At 37.2% G+C, this 19303-nt stretch overlaps 1 protein-coding gene across 1 annotated transcript in view; it reads left to right on the plus strand.

Moving 5' to 3' along the window:
• IL6ST (interleukin 6 cytokine family signal transducer) overlaps positions 1 to 19303 on the plus strand; it is a 69743-nt gene that overhangs the window by 19616 nt on the left and 30824 nt on the right. Inside the window, exons 2-6 of the mRNA XM_012096909.4 lie at positions 4892 to 4970; positions 12293 to 12598; positions 13469 to 13589; positions 18448 to 18614; positions 19140 to 19294. Of these exons, the coding sequence (XP_011952299.1) occupies positions 4907 to 4970; positions 12293 to 12598; positions 13469 to 13589; positions 18448 to 18614; positions 19140 to 19294 (813 nt within the window). The 5' untranslated portion in view covers positions 4892 to 4906. The remainder of the gene's footprint in view (positions 1 to 4891; positions 4971 to 12292; positions 12599 to 13468; positions 13590 to 18447; positions 18615 to 19139; positions 19295 to 19303) is intronic.

A 19303-nucleotide genomic window follows, 5' to 3' on the forward strand; every position in this document is an offset into this window, starting at 1 on the left:
GATTGACTATTACCTGGTTAGGGAATATAAAAGTGAAGTTAGTATTAATATTTCATGAAATAATACTGTGTTTCATACATAGTACTGTGAAGTCTTCATCAAGAAGTTAGTTTTATCTGGGAGAGATAAAACTTCCCGGACAGGGAAGTTTTAAAAAACACATTGTGTTTTTTAATTTAAATTTTATTTACTTTTTAGTACTGAAGCCACAGGGTACAAAGTTGGAAAGGTACAAAGAGTGTACTGTATAGGGGTTCCCTCCCAGTCTAGTGTCTCAAACAGCCCGTGGCAGCTAGTATTTGAATTTTTATCCTTCCTGAGATATTTTATGCACGTATTTAAATTAGTATGTATTTTGTCTTTTTTGCGGTGTCTTTGCCCATGAATAATAAATACACTGTTTATACTTTAGCAGTGTATTTTAGATACACTTCTATCTGTACACTTCTATATCTGTACATTTTTTATGACTACTATAATTGTATATGTCACAGTTTACCTAGTCCCTTATTCACAGACATTTAGGTTGCTCCTGCCTTTTACTATTAAATTGAATGCTATAGTGAATAAGTGTGTATATGTGTTGTTTTACAGTATCCATAGGATCCTGTAGTAGAAGTAGAATAATTAGATTCAAATGTGTACTTTAATTTTGATTGATAGAGCAACACTGGCCATACACCTTGTGTAGGTAGGGTTTTTGTTTTTAACTGAGGTCTAATGTACAAACAATGGAATTCATAGCTATAGGTGTAGAATTTGAGGGGAAGGTTATGCTAGTTTACACTGTAACTCTCAGTGTATAAGAATGCTTTTATGTCATATTTCACAACATTTAATTACCTTTTACTTTTTAATTTTTTGCTAGTACTTAAGGTGAGAATACTGCAGTAATTTTGTTTGTTTACTGTTTTTACTAAATACAATTTACATACAATGAAGTCCACAAATCATAGTACAGAGCTCATGGTTCACTGTCTCAGAGTGTTCTCTTTGTCCTTGCACTACCCTTCCCACAAAAGATAACCACTGTTAGGACCTATCCCAAAGATTTAAGTCAGCCTGTTTTTGAACTTAATATAAAGGAAATCATATAGATCATACTTTCATTGCATTTGGATTCTTCTGTATTATATGTGAAATTTAGTTATGTTGCTGTGAGTACCTTTAATTTATCCTTTTTCATTGCTGTGATTTAGTTACTTGAATATACTGTAATTCTACTGCTTGTGGATTTTTGGTTTGGTTGTTTCTACTTTTCAACTTTTATGAATACAACTTCTGTGAAAATTTTTGTACATTTCTTGAAGAAATTTAGCACTCATTTCTTTTGCCTGGACGTGTTATATGGATAGGTTCTGTTTGTTTTTAATTGAGGTCAATTTATAAACAATAAAATTCACCAACTTTTAGTGTACAGTTATTTAGAAAGCAATTTCCCTTGGGTTTCTTGCATTTCTGAATGTCTTATGAGCAATAGCTCTAACTGCCTTTTCTTCCAGACTGTCTTTTCAAGGATATTGAAAGATAGAAATGATATCTCTTCATAAAGCAAAGAGCAGGTTTCTGACAGCCGTGGTAAACAGATGCCATGTTTCCCTCCAAAGTAGAGGGCAGGTGTACGTGTGTGTGTGTGTGTCTGTGTGTCTGTGTGTGTCTGTGTCTGTGTGTGTGTTAGTTGCCCAGCCGTTTCTGACTCTTGGTGACCCCATGGACTGTAGCCTGCCAGGCTTCTCCATCCATGGGATTTTCCATTCAAGAATACTGGAGTGGGTTGCCATTTCCTTCTCCAGCAGGTGTGCTTCTTGCCATTTTAAAAGATTAAGGTTTCCAATAAGCTTAGTCTTCCTCTCCTGGAACACAACCCTCTGCAGGTACAGGTGTTTCATGACACTTTTCACAGCGTTCTGTGAATTGGAGTTTGGGCGACTGGCACAGGAAAATGCTGTTAATCTTGATTGGTGTTCCTGGTATGAGTAATAAAATCATATGTAGCTGACTCAAGAGTCTTGTGTCTTCCTCTAGTATCCATGAAACTAACCGGTTAACCTGTAAGTAGAATCAAATCTCAGAGCCTTCACAATTCTTGACACAATTTGGTAAATTTTGACAAATGAATAGAATTTTATCACCACCATAGTCAATTCATAGCACATTTCTGTCCCCACAAGCTCCTTTGTGCCCCTTTATATCTATTCCCCTTTCCCTAGTTTTGTCATTTGTTGAATTTCTCATATATAGAATTTTACATTATATCCGTTCAGTTCACTCACTCACTCATGTCCAACTCTTTGTGACCCCATGGACTGCAGCATGCCAGGCCTCCCTGTCCATCACCAACTCCCAGAGTTCACTCAAACTCATGTCCATTGAGTCGGTGATGCCATCCAAACATCTCATCCTTTTGTCATCCCCTTCTCTTGCCCTCAATCTTTCTCAGCATCAGGGTCTTTTCAAATGAGTCAGTTCTTTGCATCAGGTGGCCAAAGTATCGGAGTTTCAGCTTCAGTATCAGTCCTTCCAATGACTATTCAGTACTTATTTCCTTTAGGATGGGCCGGTTTGATCTCCTTGCAGTCCAAGGGACTCCGAAGACTCTTCTTCAACACCACAGTTCGAAAGCATTACTTCTTGGCACTCAGCTTTCTTTATAGTCCATCTCACACATCCATACATGACTGCTGGAAAAACCATAGCCTTGACTAGACGGACCTTTGTTGCCAAAGAAACGTCTCTGCTTTTTAATATGCCATCTAGGTTTGTCATAGCTTTTCTTCCAGGGAGCAGTTCAGTTCAGTCCAGTCCCTCAGTCGTGTCTGACTCTTTGCGACCCCATGAATCGCAGCATGCCAGGCCTCCCTGTCCATCACCAACTCCCAGAGTTCACTCAGACTCACATCCATCAAGTCAGTGATGCCATCCAGCCATCTCATCCTCTGTCGTCCCCTTCTCTTCCTGCCCCCAATCCCTCCCAGCATCAGAGTCTTTTCCGATGAGTCAACTCTTCACATGATGTAGCCAAAGTACTGGAGTTTCAGCTTTAGCATCATTCCTTCCAAAGAAATCCCAGGGCTGATCTCCTTCAGAATGGACTGGTTAGATCTCCTTGCAGTCCAAGGGACTCTCAAGAGTCATCTCCAGCACCACAGTTCAAAAGCATCAATTCTTAGGCGCTCAGCTTTCTTCACAGTCCAACTCTCACATCCATACATGACCCCTGGAAAAACCATAGCCTTGACTAGACGGACGTTTGTTGGCAAAGTAATATCTCTGCTTTTGAATATGCTAACTAGTTTGCTCATAACTTTCCTTTCAAGAGTAAGCATCTTTTAATTTCATGGCTGCAGTCACCATCTGCAGTGATCTTGGAGCCAAAACAAATAAAGTCTGACGCTGTTTCCACTGTTTCCCCGTCTATTTCCATGAAGTGATGGGACCAGATGCCATGATCTTAGTTTTCTGAATGTTGAGCTTTAAGCCAACTTTTTCACTCCTTTTCACTTTCATCAAGAGGCTCTTTAGTTCTTCGCTTTCTGCCATAAAGGTGGTGTCATCTGTATATCTGAGGTTATTGGTATTTCTCCCAGCAATCTTGATCCCAGCTTGTACTTCATCCAGCCCAGCGTTTCTCATGATGTACTCTGCATATAAGTTAAATAAGCAGGGTGACAATATATAGTCTTGACGTACCCTTTCCCTATTTGGAATATAGCCTGTTTTGTATGGCTTCTTTCATTCAACATAGTGCTTTTGAGATTTGTTCATGCTCTTTCCTGTATCACTAGTTTATCCCCTTTTATTGCTGAGTAGTATTCTATTGTATGGATATACTGCTGTTTGGATATTTGTTTATCCTTTCACTAGTTGATTGACATTTGGATTGTTTCTAGTTTGGGGCTATTATAAGCAAAACTGCTGTAGGTTTGGATATAAGTTTTCATATGGACATTTATTTTTATTTCTCTTGGATACATTATTAGGAGTGGAAATGCTAAGTCTTATGATGTGCTTTTAATTCGTAAAGAACTGCGAAATTGTTTTCCAAAGTGTGTGTATCATCTTACATTCCCATCAGGCTTGTTTTAATTTGTATCTAGTTATGAGTGAGGTTGAAAGTATCATTTCATATGTTTGAGTTACTTGTGTTTCCTTCTCTATAAAATGCCTGTTTGGCTCATCTTGCATGTTGTCTTCTAAACAGGGAAGGTGAGGTGTTGGACTTCTGTAATGATTTGTAGGCATTCTTCATATATTGGGATAATTTTGGTCAGACTATGAATTACAAGCTTCTTTTTTTCCTATTTGGCTATTATCTTTTGAACTTGCCAATGGTGAGGTTTTGCCATGTAGAAATTTGTCTCTCTGAACTCTTCAGTCTCACAGAGTATTTACTAGCAGTGTAAGACTTCATAATATAGAAACAGGATTGCTCTTTTAATTGACCTTAAAGTATAAATTGGGCTTCCCTGGTGGCTTAGTCAGTAAAGAATCTGCCTGCAATGCAGACCTGGGTTTAATCCCTGGGTCCAGAAGATCCTCTGGAGAAGGAAATGGCAACCCACTCCAGTATTCTTGCCTGGGAAATCTCATGGACACAGGAGCCTGGTGGGCTCCAGTCCGTGGGGTCACAAGAGTTGGACATGACTTAGTGACTAAAACCACCAAAGTATAAAGTATGTTTCCCAGCTGTATTTTATGTAGGCATAACATTAGGGGGAATAAAGAAAAATATTCTGAAGAGTTCAGTTTGTTTTCTGCATTCTCACAAGAATTTTACCACCTTTTAGAAAACAACTATACAATGGAAACAAAAGAGCTTTAGAACTTGTGTCTTTATTATGCATGGTAAGAGTAAAAATATTTAAAATAATATTGCATGTGTCTTTTACAGAAATATCTATGCAAGATGTTCACATTGCAAACTTGGATAGTGCAAGCCTTGTTTATTTTCCTCACCACTGAATCTATAGGTAAGGTTCATGAGATATCCTACCTCCCAATCCCATAAATTAGGTTTGTATATTACTGAATAATTATATAATTATGCTTACATATTTATTCTTTAGGATCATTATTGAAAGAACGATGTTGCCTTAAAAATGGACTCAAGTTAAAATGCTCTTGACAAATTATAATTTGTATAATTTGAGTTGAAGCACTCAGTAATCCTAAATCTTGTTCAGCTGTACTAATAGTAAGTTTAATATTGAGAAGGAAAAAGGGGGATTTTGTTTATTTTTTTTAAATAAAGAAACAGAATCAGGTTTGTTAACTTTTAGCACTTCACTCCTTAATAGGCAAAGATGTCACTGAGCAGAAGTGAGATTGTGATACCAGAAGAAAGATTACCTAGAGCAATACTGCTCCAACTGGTCCACAGCCTGAGAACTGGTTGTTATTGGTCCATAATGAGATGAGTACAGAAATTAAGAATAAATGTTTAGAAATGCTTTTAACAATTTGGCATAGCCATGATATCCAAGCATGTGATCAATGGACTTGCCTCATCAAACATAATATAAAACAAAAGTGTATGTCTGTAAAGGATTGGGTGAATAAAACCTAAACTGATCCTTTACCCCAGATAATTTGAGAAGTATTGCTCTAAGTCAAACCCTCTTTAAATTCAAGAATGCAGCCTCTTTTTAAACACTGGAAATGATACAAACCTTAGGCTGAAATTTTTTCTCATTTAAAAGTCTTTCCTTAGTCTTAAACCCAAATTTTCTTCCTTGTAACTTTTTCTCATTAACCTTAAAAAATCCTTCTATTGTAGATCCACTTTCCTTTTCCACTGTTCAAGTCTTCAAGTATTGAAGGAATGCTTTCTAACCCCTCTCTTGCCCAAATTAAATTTACCTAGTTATCCTAATTATTCTTTGTCGGATTTGACTTCCAATCTGTATGCACTGATTACCCTCCTGACTCTTCCCTTGATTTTTCATATCATATGGCTCAGACGGTAAAGCGTCTGCCTACAATGTGGGAGACCCGGGTTCGATCCCTGGGTTGGGAAGATCCTCTGGGGAAGGAAATGGCAACCCACTCTAGTACTCTTGCCTGGAAAATCCCATAGGTGGAGAAGCCTGACAATCTATGGGGTCCCAAAGACTCGGACACTACTGAGCGACTTCACCTCACCTTCACCTCACCATCCTACTTAATTCTAGTTAACAACAGTGAAACTTTAGCCAGTCACTTAATTTGTGTCTCGGTTTCATGATCTGTAAGATGGGGATAGTAATGTCTCTAACTTCTAGAGTTATTGTGAGATTTAAATGAGTTAATACACAGAAGGCATTTGGGCAGTACCTGCCCATAGTACACTTTATAAAAAGGAATGTAATAATATATTTATTATTAAGGTTTGAATAAAATGCACTTAAGGAAAAAATATATCAGAACTCGACATATTCTGAGTATAGTGATTTTATTATTTACTTTTGAAGGATCATTTTTATTAAAGCAGCATAATTTTTTGCCAGTTAAGATACACTGTAGTTTAATGTTAAGCCATCTACCTACCAGTCACTGAAAATTCTCAGATTGTTTTCACGTCAATTACTTTAAAGCCATTTCCCCTTCACTCTATATTTATTTATCAACCTAAATAGAAGATGATTTTGCCAGATTTATTAGCCTATCAGTCTAGTCCTTCAGCATAATTTTGAATCCTGACATTATCCAAATTATTGGCAATCCATTATAATCTTTTGCTGATTTGACAAGTGTGTGTGTCTGTTTTCCCCCTAAGTTGTTGATAAAAAGGTTGAAAATAACAGGACTATATTATCTGTTGCTGCCAGACAGCTTACTCTAAAGCTTCATACCTTAAAATGGCATTACTTATTATTTCTCATGGTTTATGTGTGACTGGCTCAGTCAGACACAGAGATTCTCCTTTTCCCTGTGATATCTGGGCCCTCAGCTAGAATATTCAGTGCTGAGTAGCTAGAGTCATCTGAAGTCTCATTCACTTATTATGTCTGGTATTGATGATGGCTGTAGATTCAGGGCTTTGGGGCTCTTAGCTAAAACACCACATGTGGTCTGTCCTTGCGGCCTTGGCTTGCTTACATGTGGCTGGGTTCCATGGCAAATGTCGCAAGAGAAAAAGAGAGCTAGTCAGGAGTTGTATTTTTTTATGATCTAGCTTTGGAAGTCATTTAGCACACTCTGTTGGCTGGGGCAGGCATAAGCACCCTTAAAGATCTGAGAGCAAAAGGGAAACATGGACCTCATTTCTTTGGAGGAGTATTAGTCACTTTGTAAGATGAGCATGTTGAATAGGATGCATTTATAAGCATGACCTTCTTTGGAAAGTACAGTCTGCCCCAAGGTTTGAGGGGAGGCACTTCAGCCATACTCCTTTAGCCTCCCTCTCATTGACTTTTTTTAGTCAGTGATTTTTTTATATGTAGGTAATCAAATGAAAATGTTTTAGTTTGAAGTTACGAAATATCTGTTTCTATAGATCAAGAGTAGTCAAAAATCAGCCTAGTAATCCTGTAAAAGTGGATTTCATTTGGCACAGGATGGTTTCAGTGAGCCTGTGCTTCATTTCGCAAACTGGAACATTTGCCTGTTTCTAGTATTTCTTATTCTGTGTGATTAAAAATTGTTATTTAGTCTCTGGCTATATCCCATGTTCTTTAGTACTCTGAAGTATATTTCCTAGGTAAGGTTCCCTCTCATTATTAAAGAGAAAGTCAAACAGGAATGATTTTACCAAGGAACAAAGTGCGATTGGAGGGGTTTTAAGGACTTGCTCATTGTCACCAGGTAACTCTGTCACAGGATGGACATTGACAGGAGCTTGTGTGCTAGGACGTGCCACAGCCATGCATCAGTAACGGAAGGCCACACAAACAGGCCACAGCACAAGCTTTGAAACAAACAGTTTCACTCTGGGCCTTATGAGCATAATGACAGATATGGAATAAGAAGTTAATTGTTTAGTTTTTAAAAGTAGTTTTATCCTTTGTGCAGTCTAGCCTGGGACCAAGTTGAGAATTGGAAGAATCTGCCTGATATTTGAGGTTTACTCCATAAAAGTATCTCAGCGTTCTTTATAAAATAAACGATTGAAGTAAATTCTCTCCAAGGTTGTTATCAGTTTTTTGATTCTCTGATTCTATACATCTTTTACCTTAACTGCTAGAACCCGTCACCTCTGAGAGACGTTTCCAGAGTCAATGTGACTAGATTACTTGTCTCTGGATAATAGTAGTAATGATGATTTGTTGTTGTTTAGTCGCTCTTTTGTAACGCCAGGGATGGTAGCCCACCAGGCTCTTCTGTCCATGGGATTCTCCAGGCAAGAATACTAGAGTGGGTTGCCATTTCCTTCTCCAGGGGATCCTCCTGACCCAGGAGCAAACCTGCATCTCCTGCACTGGCAGGTGGGTTCTTCACCACTGAGACACCAGGGAAGCCAAGCAATGGTGACAGGCTACCATTTATTGGAGGCCTTTTGAAGACCAGGCATTGTAGTAGGTTCTTTACATAACTAATATCTAATCGCAAGAAACTTTCAAGATAGTCATTATTAACTTCATTTTCCAAGTGAATAAATTAAAGCTGTTAGAACTTCAAATTCCATTGGCATTCACTCAAGAAAGCTGCCTTAAGTTTCTAGATAGTGAGAATAGAGAAGAAGGATAGAATCATGTCAAGTATTGAGCATTTTATCTTGATGGTAATAGGTAGGCATTAAGTAATTTAAAATAGGGAAATGGCATAATCATTTTTGAACAGTAACTTTGGGAGCTGTATGTTTAAGATAAACTAGAAGGAGGTCCGATTGTGGTATAATGTGATTGCCTGAGTGCCAGCAGCCAAAGTAGGGTTGATGAGAAGAGGTTGCTATACATACTAAGAATATAGAAACAAAAAGACCCAGAGAGTGTGGGAGGAGGCTAAATGAGAGAGTAAGGACTGCAAGGTTATCTGGCCTAGGCGACCGGGTGGGAGTAGTGTCTCAGCGGCAATAGGAAAGTGAGAAGAAGAAAGAATAAGTTTGGAAGGGACTGTGATACATAGTCTATGCCCCGACCAGTAACTAAAGAAGCTGAAGTTGAACAGTTTTATGAAGACCTACAACACCTTCTAGAACTAACACTAAAAAAAAAAATGTCCTTTTCATAATAGGGGACTAGAATGCAAAAGGGGGAAGTCGAGAAACACCTGGAGTAACAGGCAAATTTGGCCTTGCAATACAAAATGAAGCACGACAAAGGCTAACAGAGTTTTGCCAAGAGAACGCCCTGGTCATAGCAAACACCCTCTTCCAACAACACAAGAGAAGACTCTACACATGGACATCACCAGATGGTCAATAGCGAAATCAGATTGATTATATTTTTTGCAGCCAAACATGGAGAAGCTCTATACAGTCAGCAAAAACAAGACTGGGAGCTGACTGTGGCTGAGATCATGAACTCCTTATTGTCAAATTCAGACTTAAATTGAAGAAAGTATGGAACACCACTAGACCCTTCAGGTATGACCTAAATCAAATCCCTTACAATTATACAGTGGAAGTGACAAATAGATTCAACGGATTAGATCTGATAGACAGAATGCTTGAAGAGCTGTGAATGGAGGTTCATGACATGGTACAGGAGGCATTGATCAAGACCATCCCCAAGAAAAAGAAGTGCAAAAAGGCAAAATGTTTGTCTGAAGAGGCCTTACAAACAGGTATGAAAAGAAGAGAAGTGAAAGGCAAAGGAGAAAAGGAAAGATATACCCATTTGAATGCAGAGTTCCAAAGAATAGCAAGAAGAGATAAGAAAGCCTTCCTCAGTGATCAATGCAAAGAAATAGAGGAAAACAATAGAATGAAAAAGACTAGAGATTTCTTCAAGAAAATTAGAGATACTAAGGGAATTTTCATGCAAAGATGGGCACAATAAAGGACAGAAATGGTATGGACCTAACAGAAGCAGAAGATATTAAAGAGGTGGCAAGAACGCACAGAAGAACTGTACAGAAAAGAGCTTCACGACCCAGATAATCATGATGATGTGATCACTCACCTAGAGCCAGACATCCTGGAATGTGAAGTCAAGTGGGTCTTAGGAAGCATCCCTTTGAACAAAGCTAGTAAAGGTGACGGAATTCCAGTTGAGCTATTTCAAATCCTGAAAGATGATGCTGCACTCTATATGCCAGCAAATTTGGAAAACTCAGCAGTGGCCACAGGACTGGAAAAGGTCAGTTTTAATTCCAGTCCCAAAGAAAAGCAGTGCCAAAGAATACTCAAACTACTGCACAGTTGCACTCATCTCAGATGTTAGCAAAGTAATGCTCAAAATTCTCCAAGCCAGGCTTCACCAGTACGTGAACTGAGAACTTCCAAATGTTCAAGCTCATTTTAGAAAAGGCAGAGGAACCAGAGATCAAATTGCCAACATCCGCTGAATCATCAAAAAGGCAAGAGAGTTCCAGAAAAGCATCTATTTCTGCTTTATTGACTATACCAAAGCCTTTGACCGTGTGGATCACAACAAACTGGAAAATTCTTCAAGAGAAGGGTATACCAAACCACCTGACCTGCCTCCTGACCAATCTGTATGCAGATCAAGAAGCATTAGAACCGGACATGGACAACAGACTGGTTCCAAATCGGGAAAGGAGTATGTCAAGGGTGTATTATGTCACCTTGCTTGTTTAACCTGTATGTAGACTACATCATGAGAAACACTGGGCTGGAGGAAGCACAGGCTGGACTCAAGATTGCCAGGAGAAATACCAATAATTTCAGATATTGCAGAAAGTGAAGAGGAACTAAAGAACCTGTTGATGAAAGTGAAAGAGGAGAGTGAAGAAGTTGGCTTAAAGCTCAACAGTCAGAAAACTAAGATCATGGCATCCGGTCCCATCACTTCAGGGCAAATAGATGGGGAAACATTGGAAACAGTGACAGACTTTATTTTCAGGGGCTCCAAAATCACTGCAGATGGTGACTTGCAGCCATGAAATTAAAAGATGCTTGCTCCTTGGAAGAAAAGCTATGACCAAGCTAGACAGCTTATTAATAAGCAGAGACATTACTTTGCCAAGATCCATCTAGTCAAAGCTGTCATTTTCCAGTAGTCATGTATCGATGTGAGAGTTGGATTGTAAAGAAAGCTGAGCGCCAAAGAATTGATGCCTTTGAACTGTGTGGTGTTGGAGAAAACTCTTGAGAGTCTCATAGACTGCAAGGAGATCCAACCAGTCTATCCAAAAGGAAATCAGTCCTGAATATTCATTGGAAGGAATGATGCTGAAGCTGAAACTCCAATACTTTGGCCACCTGATGCCAAGAACTGACTCATTTGAAAAGACCCTGATGCTGGGAAAGATTAAAGATGAGAGGAGAAGGGGACAATAGAGGATGAGATTGTTGGGTGGCATCACTGACTCAATGGACATGAGTTTGAGTAAATTCTGGGAGTTGGTGATGGACAGGGAAGCCTGACATGGTGCAGTCCATGGGGTCACAAAGAGTCGGACACAACTGAGCGACTGAAACAAACTATGATACTTATAATTTTAGACATGTTCATTTTAAAGTACTTATGAAATATCTCAAGTGGATGTCTTGTAAGCCACTGAAAACAGAAAATTAGAGTCAGAAAGAGGGGTTTACATGTCATCAACATGGAGTAGGTCATAGGAAAATCATGTAGTTGCATTTTACTTTTTTATATAATTTGGTTTTTTGTTTTTTAATATGAGATTGTATCCCATATACTTATTGTTAAAACCAGTGTATTTGGTCATCTTATTTTACTCATCCTGTTTTTATTTTGCTACACCCTTGCTCTTTACTTTTTGTTTGATTTTGACATATGAACAACGCATACTGTCTTTGTGTGTCCCCATCTGCACCCTCAAAGGCATTCAGGACTGGCAAGAAGCAGAGACCATCCCCTGTCTTCTGGTGGGTCTATTTAGACACTGGGTGTGAGTTGAGAGAATTGGTGGTAGAGCAAATATGAATCACCCTGCAGGCAAACTATTTCCTAAAGCAAAGTAGAATGTTATAAAAAGGGCTGAAATTTGCATAGGTTTTTTTTTTTTTTTTTTGTAAAATCCAGCTCCATCTGCCACGTAATCAGTATAATTCTTTTCAAATTTAGACATTAAATTCTGTTGATACTAACTTTCACTGTGTTTCTTCTTTTTCTATGTCTTTAGAGATATTTTAATGATGATAGAGAAACTGTACTGATATAGAACGACATTTTGTACCAGAAAAATTCAGTCTATTCTTACATTTTCTGTTATTATTCCTTTCCAGGTGAACTTATAGTTCCATGTGCTCATATCCACCCTGAATCTTCAGTTGTACAACTTGGTTCGAATTTCACGGCAGTTTGTGTGCTAAAAGAAAAATGTATGAATGATTATCATGTGACTGCTAATGAAATTTTCTGGAAAACAGGCCGTGTTACTGTTCCTTATGAACAATATGCTGTCATAAACAGAACAGCATCTAGTGTCACATTTCCAAATATAACTTTAATAAATGCTCTGCTCACTTGCAACATTCGTATGTTTGGACAGATTAATCGGAGTGTTTATGGAATCAGAATCATTTCAGGCTGTAAGTTTTGTTTTACTTTTATTATTTCAGACTTTGTCATGACTGTTGAATTACATCTTTAATGTCCATTGTCTTTTGGTCTTTTTGAAATGCAGTAACTGTCAGCTCAATGAGTTTTGGACTGTTTTTTCTTTTTAATGTTTAAGAAAAAAATAAGCTTAGGAGTAGAATTGCATTTGCATTACAAATATATAGAAGCCTAAGGAGTAACACAAGTTTAATATTTTTCCTGAAAGTCAAGCACCTGTCAGCTTTCTAGAAAAACATTTTGACAAGAGATACCCACCAAAAATGTTGAGTTGAAATCTGTGACTGTGCTCATAGTGACTTTCAATATTCCTTAGTTGTGGAGAAAATGCAGTGTAAAGCAACTATCTGAAGAAAGTGAATCAATACTGGAGGATCCTTTTATATTGAAGTAGACAAATAAATTTACTATGATCCAAGAATGGATTGCCAAATTTGTGGATCAACTAACACTATAATTTTAGCGTTTGCTTTCTCGCCAGCAGAGTTTGGGAAGGGAGAGATATAAATGAATCATTTTTGCTTCTATCTAAAATACACTTGAAAAGTCAGTTGATAATGCTTTCCAGCTATAAATAAAAGTTGAAACTTTGTGTAGAAAGTTAATTTGAAATGTACCTAGTAATGACAAGTATGATAGAAAATGTATGTTACTATCTAAAATGTTTGAATTTACATAGAAAAGAAATTAATGTTTTAGTCACCAGTATTTCATTATGTCTTTTCTTGGTTTTGTTTTTTTCTGTCTGATTTTGGTTATCTTAAATGTCTAGAGGAGTATATAAATTGCATGCTTTCTGTGAATATGAAGCTTTTTGAAATTTGCTTATTTTTCCCTTTTAGTGCCTCCTGAAAAACCTAAAAATTTGAGTTGCATTGTGAATGAAGGAAAGAAAATGATGTGTCAGTGGGATCCTGGAAGGGAAACACACCTGGAAACAAACTACACTTTAAAATCTGAGTGGCAAGTTATTTTAAATTTTTTGTACATTGAATTTATTAAGTTTGCCTTTGTGGTAGAGTTTTTATCTTGTAGTATTATTAAATGCAAAATTTTAAATGTTTTATTTAACTTTTTATTTTAGAACACCTGAAACATGAAAATAGAAAGAATAGTGTAAGAAATCCTCATGCTCATCACCAAGCTTCAATAATTATCAGCCCATTACCAGTCTTACTTTATATATACCCCACACTCAGATTGTTTTTAAAAAATAGACATCATATCATCTCATCAATAAATATTTTAGTACTTTAATGGAAAAGATAAGGACACTTTTAAAAAATCCAAATATAATTGAAAATACTCTCATATTGTTACATTTTTAATTATTGTTCAAATTTTCCCAGTTGTCTCATGGATTCAGTTCAGTTCAGTCGCTCAGTCGTGTCTGACTCTTTGTGACCCCATGAATCGCAACATGCCAGGCCTCCCTGTCCATCACCAACTCCCGGAGTTCGCTCAGACTCACATCCATCGAGTCAGTGATGCCATCCAGCCATCTCATCCTCTGTCGTCCCCTTCTCCTCCTGCCCCCAATCCCTCCCAGCATCAGAGTCTTTTCCAATGAGTCAACTCTTCGCATGAGGTGACCAAAGTACTGGAGTTTCAGCTTTAGCATCATTCCTTCCAAAGAAATCCCAGGGCTGATCTCCTTCAGAATGGACTGGTGGGATCTCCTTGCAGTCCAAGGGACTCTCAGGAGTCTTCTCCAATACCACAGTTCAAAAGCATCAATTCTTCAGTGCTCAGCCTTCTTCACAGTCCAACTCTCACATCCATACATGACTACTGGAACAACTGTAACCTTGACTAGACGAATCTTAGTCAGCAAAGTAATGTCTCTGCTTTTGAATATGCTCTCTAGGTTGGTCATAACTTTTCTTCCAGGAGTAAGCGTCTTTTAGTTTCATGGCTGCAGTCACCATCTGCAGTGATCTTGGAGCCAAAAAAAAAAAATAAAGTCTAACACTGTTTCCACTGTTTCCCCATCTATTTCCCATGAAGTGATGGGACCGGATGCCATGATCTTTGTTTTCTGAATGTTGAGCTTTAAGCCAACTTTTTCACTCTCCACTTTGACTTTCATCAAAAGGCTTTTTAGTTCCTCTTCACTTTCTGCCATAAGGGTGGTATCATCTGCATATCTGAGGTGATTGATATTTCTCCTGGCAATCTTGATTCCAGCTTGTGTTTCTTCCAGTCCAGCATTTCTCATGATGTACTCTGCATATAAGTTAAATAAGCAGGGTGACATTATACAGCCTTGACGTATTCCTCTTCCTATTTGGAACCAGTCTGTTGTTCCATGTCCAGTTCTAACTGTTGCTTCCTGACCTGCATACAGATCTCTCAAGAGGCAGGTCAGGTGGTCTGTATTCCCATCTCTTTCAGAATTTTCCTGTTTATTGTGATCCACACAGTCAAAGGCTTTGGTATAGTCAATAAAGCAGAAATAGATGTTTTTCTGGAACTCTCTTGCTTTTTCCATGATCCAGCGGATGTTGGCAATTTGATCTCTGGTTCCCCTGCCTTTTCTAAAACCAGCTCGAACATCTGGAAGTTCACGATTCATTTATTGCTGAAGCCTGGCTTGGGGAATTTTGAGCATTATTTTGCTAGTGTGTGAGATGAGTGCAATTGTGCGGTAGTTTGAGCATTCTTTGGCATTGCCTTTCTTTGGGACTGGAATGAAAACTGACCTTTTCCAGTCCTGTGGCCACTGCCGAGTTTTCCAAATTTGCTGGCATATTGTAGTGCAGCACTTTCACAGCATCATCTTCCAGGATTTGAAACAGCTCAACTGGAATTCCATCACCTCCACTAGCTTTGTTTGTAGTGATGCTTTCTAAGGCCCACTTGAGTTCACATTCCAGGATGTCTGGCTCTGGATGAGTGATCACACCATCATGATTATCTGGGTCGTGAAGATCTTTTTTGTACAGTTCTTCTGTGTATTCTTGCCACCTCTTCTTAATATCTTCTGCTTCTGTTAGGTCCATACCATTTCTGTCCTTTATCGAGCCCATCTTTGCATGAAATGTTCCCTTGGTATCTCTAATTTTCTTGAAGAGATCTCTAGTCTTTCCCATTCTGTTGTTTTCCTCTATTTCTTTGCATTGATCGCTGAAGAAGGCTTTCTTATCTCTTCTTGTTCTTCTCTGGAATTCTGCATTCAGATGCTTATATCTTTCCTTTTCTCCTTTGCTTTTCACCTCTCTTCTTTTCACAGCTATTTGTAAGGCCTCCCCAGACAGCCATTTTGCTTTTTTGCATTTCTTTTCCATGGGGATGGTCTTGATCCCCGTCTCCTATACAGTGTCACGACCCTCATCCCGTAGTTCATCAGGCACTCTATCAGATCTAGGCCCTTAGATCTATTTCTCACTTCCACAGTATAATCATAAAGGATTTGATTTAGGTCATACCTGAATGGTTTAGCGGTTTTCTCTACTTTCTTCAATTTAAGTCTGAATTTAGTAATAAGGATTTCATGATCTGAGCCACAGTCAGCTCCTGGTCTTGTTTTTGTTGATTGTATAGAGCTTCCCCATCTTTGGCTTCAAAGAATATAATCAGTCTGATTTCGCTGTTGACCATCTGGTGATGTCCATGTGTAGAGTCTTCTCTTGTGTTGTTGGAAGAGGGTGTTTGCTATGACCAGTGCATTTTCTTGGCAAAAGTCTTTGCCCTGCTTCATTCCACATTCCAAGGCCAAATTTGCCCGTTACTCCATGAATATATGTATATATTTTTACACTTGTCAAATCAAGATTTAAGTAATCACCATATATTGCCAATTCACATATCTTGTCTCTCTTAACCATAGGTTCTACCTTCTTTCTTTGCAGTTCAGTTGTTAAAATAATGGTTTTACATCATTTAACACATTCCTCTGTCCCTTTATTTACTGAAATTTGCTATTAGATCTAGACATTTAATCAGTTTTCCCCCCAAAAAAAATAATTCATAGGAGTTATATGTATTTTCATTAGGAATGACCATATGATGTTTGTTTTTGTTTTTCTTATATTAAAATTTGAGCAGTGGTTTCAGGTATTAACAGAATTTCCGCTTAGTTTTTCAAATGTAAAGAAAAGTTGAAGGAATTTTACAGTGAACATTTATATGTACTCATTACCTAGATTCTACAGTTAACATTTTACTGTACTTGTCTCCATCTACCAACCCATCTCATTTTAATGAATTTCAGAGTGAGTTAGAGACATCCATATACTTCCACCCTTAATCACTTGAACATTTACATCATTAATTAATTAGTCCCTAGCATCTTCCAAAGGTAGATATAAGAGATTTTTCTCCTCATTATGAATTCATATTTAAACATTTGATGTCTTGTTATTTATTTATTTGGCTGCGCCAGGTCTTAGGTGCAGCATGCAGGGTCTTTGATTTTCTTTGCATCATTCAGGTTCTTTAGTTGCAACATGCGAACTCTTAGTGGCGGCATGTGGTATTTAGTTCCCAGATCGGGGTGAAACCCTGACCACCTGCATTGGGAGCGCAGAGTCTTAGCTACTGGACCATTGGGAATTCTTGATTTGATGTGTTTTAATCTATTACAGTTACTGTTCTTAATACTTAAATTGTCCCATCTTAGTGGGAACTTTTCAGATTGGCTTATCCTTTTGACACAACTTCATGAGTTCTTTGATAGCTTCCTGATTCCTGAAGTGACATGATGTTCCAGGTTCATCTTAATATGTTTTCTGTTCCAGACCTAGAATCAACCAGTTCCCAAGTAGTCATGGTTCCACTTGTGTGGAATATAATTTAGAGACTGTAGTCTGGGTGTTGGGTAGCTTATTGCTACTGGGTTGTTGTTTCTAGGCTTTTTTAGTGTAAAGAACAAAAAATGTTTTTAAGATAAAATACATCATGAACTCGTACTGGTATTTCCAATTTAAAATCCAGACTATATGTTTTTAGTTAATTCATCTAACATCTATATCTCCTTTCTTTGAGCTGTTTCATTTTGCTTGTGGTTTTTAAGAATTTTCTTCATTGTATACAGTAATAAATTAATCCACACAAATTTCTAAGACAAAGTATGTTTATAGAAGTCTCCATTCCCTGTCTCCTTTACCTTATTTACCCCCTCCTTCCAAAGGTTACCCGTTTTGGTTTGGTTTTGATTTATCCTTCTATTTTAAAAAACAGCACATATATATATATATATATACATATATATATATATATATGTATATGTATATATGTATATATGCATATATATTCTTAATTGATGCATGATTTAAATGTATGTGAGTAAATTTAGTCATATCACTTGAAACTTTCTATGGTAATAGAAATTAGAAAGTGGTTTAGTGGTTGGAAAGGGACTGAGGGAATTTTCTGGAAGGATAGAAATTCTATACCTGCTCTATCACTTCATAGCATATTGTGTTTTGAAAAAGCATACTGTGCTTAAAGAAAGACATTGCTAATACTGTAAAGGTTCTGTTCAAGGAAAGGAAAAAAACAGGACTAATATCACTAATAAGTTTTGGAGAAGGGTCATTGGGTTAGAGCATAAGATTCTAAATATATTCTTGGAATAAAATTTTGAAAATAATCTTGTGTTTTAAGATATAGATCAAACTCAGTTTTAAAGAAAAACAGGTGAATTCTAACAAATTTTGTTTCTAGTGTTCAATAGTTTGTTTTAAACTTATTGAAATTAACTTGTTTTTTCTAAGGTATGATAATCTGGGTCTCATCAAACTCTTTTCAAGTAACCCTTTTCACTCTTAATTTATTCAAATCTACTTTTAATGACTGACTTTACCATTTTTGTATTTAGGGCAACAGAGAAGTTTGATGATTGTAAAGCAAAACGTGACACCCCCACCTCATGCACTGTTGATTATCCTCCTGTGTATTTTGTCAACATTGAAGTCTGGGTAGAAGCAGAGAATGCCCTTGGGAAGGTTGCCTCAGATCATATCAATTTTGATCCTATAGATAAAGGTACTTATAAACCTAAATTTGAGAATTTATTAGTTTTGAGTTTAATTAATAGAAAATAATAAGCATTTATTTTCTTAGTGACTTCTGCAAATTAACTTTATCAACAACATTAAAAATACTTTGGAAAAAGAAAAATATCCATAATCCAACCACACTGGCAGCTGCTTTTAATATTATCTCTGATATCTATTCAGATATCAAACATCTTATAGCATTATAGTCATAGTGTATATGCTTCATTTTTATACTCTTTTTAAATTCCATATGTCATCACTATTTAACTTTTAATATCTGGACCTGAAAATATTATCAAAAGTAATAAATTGACAAGGAAAAGAACTAGAATTTCTTTAAGAACCTTTTCCTTCCAGTATAGTAGTATGGTATAGCATTTTTTTAGACGGATTTGTTCATTTGGTGAGAATAAATGCATATTATGAAATAAAATATAAAGAGTATATTGGACTTTGTAAGAAATTATAAATGTAAACCATGGTAAACATTAGGATCTTTTTTATTTTTCAGTGAAGCTCAATCCACCACATATTTTATCAGTCAACAGCTCAAAGGAACTGTCTAGTATTTTAAAATTGACATGGACTGACTCACGTTTTAAGAGTTTTATAACTCTGAAATATGACATTCAATATAGGACCAAAGATGCCTCAACTTGGAACCAGGTAAATTGA

The sequence above is a fragment of the Ovis aries genome, chromosome 16 (genome assembly GCF_016772045.2).
Source record: "Ovis aries strain OAR_USU_Benz2616 breed Rambouillet chromosome 16, ARS-UI_Ramb_v3.0, whole genome shotgun sequence".
Taxonomy (NCBI): Eukaryota; Metazoa; Chordata; class Mammalia; order Artiodactyla; family Bovidae; genus Ovis; species Ovis aries.